Genomic DNA, 5,392 nt, shown 5'->3' with positions numbered 1-5,392 from the left:
TGTGTGTGTGTGTGTGTATGTATGTAAGATGGGTACACGCCCGAGGGCTCCGCGGCACCCTCCTTCCCCTCCACCTTCCCACCTCTGCTCTGCTCATTGCAACTGTGGCCTCCGCTCCAGGGATCGAGGCAGGTCCTGTGGTTCTGAAGCACCCAGCCTCAGAAGCCGAGATCCAGCCCCAGACCCAGGTCACACTTCGTTGTCACATTGACGGGCACCCTCGGTAAGGAGCCATGGAGGATGGGATGGAGACCCGTAAGGATGTCACCCTGAGTCTTAGAATCCATGCAGATGGACTTTGCTTCGAGCTGGCACCACTCCCTCCAGTCTCTAGTAGCTGGAGAAGGAGGAATACGGCGTGGATGACCCTAGACTCTGGGAACTGAGCGATCTGAATCCCTTCACAGGGCATTCCTCCACTTGTAAACTGGAGTACCCAGTTAGATGTCTTATTCTGTACTCCCCTTTTCCCAGCTTATGACCTCCCCCCATGTCCTACAGGCCTACCTACCAGTGGTTCCGAGATGGGACCCCCCTCTCTGATGATCAGAGCACCCACACTGTCAGCAGCAGGGAGAGGAACCTGACCCTACGGCCAGCCAGTCCCGAACATAGTGGCCTCTACTCCTGCTGTGCCCACAATGCCTTCGGCCAGGCCTGCAGCAGCCAGAACTTCACCTTGAGTGTTGCAGGTGAGCCTGTGGTGGGGATAGAAGAGAGAAGGCAGGGCTGGGTGGGGGACGCGCTCACTGCCAGGCCTGCTTACCTCCTCCACGCCTCCCCTTGCCACAGATGAAAGCTTTGCCAGGGTGGTGCTGGCACCTCAGGATGTTGTTGTCGCAAGGAATGAGGAGGCCATGTTCCATTGCCAGTTTTCAGCCCAGCCACCCCCGAGCCTGCAGTGGGTCTTTGAGGATGAGGCCTCCATCACTAACCGAAGCCGGTAAGACGTCTGTGGGTGTGATGTCAGTCCAAGTCCAGACACTAGAACTTTGTCCTTCGTGAACTTGTATTTCTTCAAGTTCTCAGCAGATGGCAGCAAGATGTCCTAATGTCACTGAAAGTCGTCCCCAAGGGAAGGCTCTGGGAAAATGCCTTCTGTCGTTCCCACAGGGACACTCCATGGTTGGACCTTGATTCCCTTCTCTTGTGGTCCGCATGGGTCATCTGGGCTGGAAGAGCAGAGACCAGGGTTGAGTGGGACCCGAGGGTTGCCAAAGAGACAGTGTCCTCACAGCTTGCTGTAGACACAAGCCTGTGCTCCATCTGCAGCCTCCCCAACGGCCAAGAACTTCAGCCTCCCCATTTCTCACGGCAGCCCTGGGTGACACCCCGCGGTGTTCAGTGATGTGTTGACGAATATTGACAGGCTAAAAGCCATGTGATCATCCAGCAGGATGCTCTAGGGGAAATTGGAAACAAAGTTAGGAACGGAGTTGTATAAATAGCTAAGCTCAGAACACCCGAGAGAGAAGCTGGGGGCTGGGGGCCGGGGGCCGGTGTGGTCACAGCCTGCATCGAAAGATACAAGACAGTGCTGAACTCAGCATACCTGAAAAGTTCCTTTCATTCGCCTGATGTCATTGTCGGAGGCTCCTCGCCTTCGTCCGAGAACCTAGACCCGGTCTTGGGAGCTTTTGGCCTCTGTGCAATCTAATCTGGGCCTAGGATGGTTTCGGCCTCGGAGACGCGCTGCTGAATAAGCTCACTTTTCCTAGTTCTTTCTGAGCTTTGAGCTGGCTGGTTCAACTCAGCTCCTCTCCAAGCTCCTGTCTGATTTCATCTGGCTTCTCTGGGCTTCTCCTGAATCGCTCTGCTTGGCCCCTCAAACAAACTCCGGCAATCTGTTCTAATCTTGTGGCTCCTTCTCATTCTCTGGCTCCTTCTGTCTGTACGTCTTTATCTTGTTTTCTCTTCATCTTGTCTCTGTAAAAACTCTCCAGGTAAACCTGCCTCCTTTCTTTCTCTTGTCTCTCCGCACTGCTCTCTTAAGAAGCCTCCCTCTCCTCTCGTGAGAGCGAGGCGGATCCTGTTCTGTCAGATCTTTCTCTGATTAATTTCTCTGTCAGTTAGACATCACTTGAAAACATGGGTGCTTCCTTCTACAAACTCACTTTACCTTCATTGTTTGGGATTAAAGGTGTGTGCTAAGGACTGACAGAGCCGCACCACAACTAGAAACAGGTTTTCTTTTAGTAAATGATCCAACCTCAGGGTTCACAGTGTGATTAAACACCCTGCAACAACACCCACATTTCCAGAAGAAGCAAATGTCCCTGAAAGGCTCAGGAGGCTTGCCCTTGTGTTGGGACGATTGCCCACACTCTAGGAGAGGAAAGACACTTTTGTGGTACCAGACATGTTTGTGGTCACTGGGGCTGTGGTTCCCTAGGTTAGGGGCTTTAGGCCTAAGCACATGATCAGGCCATCTAACTTGACTGAGAGGCCCTTGTCCCTGCCGCTGGGGACCCGACTGTCCTGCTGGTGGTCCCGCTGTCCTGACATCTTCCTTTCTCTCACTTACACTGCACTTTACCCTGCCCTCCTTCTCCAAGACTGAGTTTCTTGCCGTTGGAAAACACGCCTACAAACTGAGTGGGGTGACTCGTGCCCATAATCCTAAGAAGATGAGGCAGGAGGATGTAAAGTTTGGGGTCAGGGGCTTGTTGGGTCACGTGATTGACGGGTGCTTTAGTTTGGGTTCTATGGCTGGGAAGAGACACCATGACCGTGGCAACTCTTACACAGAAAAATATTTAATTGAGGCCGGCTTGGCGTTTCAGAGGTTTAGTAGCGGCCTGCAGGCGGACATGGTATTGGAGGACCCAAAAGTTGTATGTTTTGCTCCACCAGCAACAGAAGGGGACTGTGTGCCACACTGGGCATAGCCTGAGCACAGGAGACCTCAAAGCCCACGCCCACAGGGCACACCTCCTCCAACAAGGCCACACCTCCTAATAGTGCCATTCTTATTGGGGCAAGCATTCACACACATGAGCTTATGGGGGCCCAGATCTATTCACACCGCCACCGTGAGCAAGCGCGAAAACCTGTGTTCAGAACGCTGGGTGTGGCAGTGGACATGTGTAACCCAGTGCTGAGGGGCAGAGATCTGGGGGCTTGCTGGCCAGCCAGTCGAGCTGAAATGGTAAACCCCAGGTAGAGTGAGGGACCCTGTCTCATATAGTAAGGTGAAGAAGCGATGAGACATCTGACATTAACCTTTGACCCAGACGTGTGCACACATGGGTGAGCACACCTGCGCATACTTATATACACATACATGCCAAGTGTGAGCACCCCCCCACACACACTCACATTGCACACATACACACACACACACACACACACACACCACACGTACACAAGTTTAGGCCACTCTTTAGGTCAAGCTTGGGTGATACAGTAAGCTTGAAGCCATCCTGGAGATAGCCCAGTGGTTCAGAACACGGGCTGTTCCTCCAGGGGAACCAGGTTTGCTTTTTCAGCTCACAGCCACCTGTAACTCCAGTTTCAGGGGGATCTGAGGCCTCTTTTGGCCGCTACAAGAACCAGGCATGGATGTGGTGCACAGACTTAAATGTAAGCAAAATATTGGTACACATAACATTAAAAGGAAAAAGAAAAAAAAAAAAGGCGACCATGGTGGTACACAGCTTTACTTCTAGCACTTGGGGGGCAGAGGCAGGTGGATTTCTTGAGTTCGAGGCCAGCCAGGGCTACACAGAAAAACCCGGTCTTGAAAAACTAAAAGAAAAGGAAGGAAGGAAAGAAAGAAGGTGGGCTGCCAAAGGTGATTGTGCACACCCTTTATCCCAGAATTCAGGAGGTGGTTTTGTGAATTCAGGCCGGGGGGTTTTGTGAATTCTAGGCCAGCCTGTTTTACATAGAGAATTCCAGGCCAACCAGGGACACGACATGCTATACTCTCACATTAAGGTCAGTTATTAATGCCGCTTGCTGCTCTGGTGGAACATCTGGGCTTGGCTCTAAGCACCTACATGGTAGCCCACACTGTCTGTAATTACAGTTCCAGAGTATCTGACGCCTTCTCTGGTCTCTGCTGACCCTAAGCATGCACAGGGTGCATCTACAGACATGCATGCAAACACTTGTAAAATAAAAAATACATTTTAAATGAGAAAATTTTAAAAATACATATACCTACACACACACACACACACACACACACACACACACACACACACACACACGGACAGGTGTACATAACACAGACCCTTGCAACATGAAATTCACTGCATCCTGTTTCTGAAGGGGGCCTAGGGCCTCTTCCAGACTGGACTCTCTTCCCTCCGCAGCCCCCCTCATCTCCGCAGAGCTGTGGTGTTTGCCAATGGCTCTCTGCTGCTGACCCAAGTCCGGCCACGGAACGCAGGAGTCTACCGTTGCATTGGTCAGGGACAGAGGGGCCCACCCATTGTCCTGGAAGCCACTCTTCACCTGGCAGGTGGGTCTCTGGTGCTGAGGTAGGCACCACATCTAATGTTGGTTGCTCCCAGGGATTTAGGGCTCGTGTTTGAATTAGCTAGCCAGCTTGGAGGGCTAAGAGAGGAAGCGGGGAGGACGCTGGGCTAGAGGAGGACACGCAGAGAGGAGGAATTGTGGCCAGAGGGAGCCTAGGTTTCTTGTAAAACATCACATACCCAGATGCTCAAGGCCGTCAAGCAATTTCCCTTCTACGCATGTCTTTGCAGAGATTGAAGACATGCTGCCATTCGAACCACGGGTGTTCATAGCTGGTGATGAGGCACGTGTCCCCTGCCCAGCCCCCCAGGGCCAGCCTACACCCAGTGTCTGGTGGGAGCATGCTGGAGTCCGTCTTCCTGCCCACGGCAGGGTCCATCAGAAGGGCCTTGAGCTCGTGTTTGTCACCATTGCTGAGAGTGACACTGGTGTCTATACCTGCCATGCGGCCAACCTGGCGGGTCAGCGGCGACAGGATGTCAACATCACAGTGGCCAGTGAGTACTTTTTCCCTGAAGGGTGAGCCTGGGAGGTTTCGGGACAGGGTGCAATGGGTAGAGGCTTACCCGGGTGCACACCTGTGGCTCCTTCTAGGTTCTGGGGTCTGTAGCCATGGGAATATCAGTCATGTGATAGTGGGGAGCCAGACATAGAGAGTGGTGGTTCAACCAGAGGAAGTAAAACACAGCCTCCCACAAAGGTAGATCCCTGATGACAGTGGAAGAGCACTGTCTGGGACTCTGCAGACTTGGGTCCCATTCTGCCCACGGTGCCTGGGAGGGATCATGTCCCCTGTGGGCTCCTCATCCATACAAGACAGAGGGAAAGATCAAATGATACAGGTGAAAAGATCTCTCCTCTCTCTCTCTCTCTCTCTCTCTCTCTCTCTCTCTCTCTCCCTCCCTCC

The 5,392-nt window shown here is 52.7% G+C and overlaps 1 protein-coding gene across 1 annotated transcript in view; it reads left to right on the top strand.

The window, feature by feature from the left end:
- Ptk7 (protein tyrosine kinase 7 (inactive)) overlaps window positions 1–5,392 on the top strand; it is a 65,174-nt gene that overhangs the window by 38,431 nt on the left and 21,351 nt on the right. The window contains exons 3-7 of the mRNA XM_021217749.1: window positions 121–223; window positions 502–692; window positions 793–943; window positions 4,320–4,468; window positions 4,716–4,982. Coding sequence (XP_021073408.1) covers window positions 121–223; window positions 502–692; window positions 793–943; window positions 4,320–4,468; window positions 4,716–4,982 — 861 coding nt within the window. The remainder of the gene's footprint in view (window positions 1–120; window positions 224–501; window positions 693–792; window positions 944–4,319; window positions 4,469–4,715; window positions 4,983–5,392) is intronic.

Source organism: Mus pahari, chromosome 18, assembly GCF_900095145.1.
Source record: "Mus pahari chromosome 18, PAHARI_EIJ_v1.1, whole genome shotgun sequence".
Taxonomy (NCBI): Eukaryota; Metazoa; Chordata; class Mammalia; order Rodentia; family Muridae; genus Mus; species Mus pahari.
The sequence above is the reverse complement of the archived record's forward strand: the minus strand, read 5'-3'. Positions and strand labels throughout refer to the sequence as shown.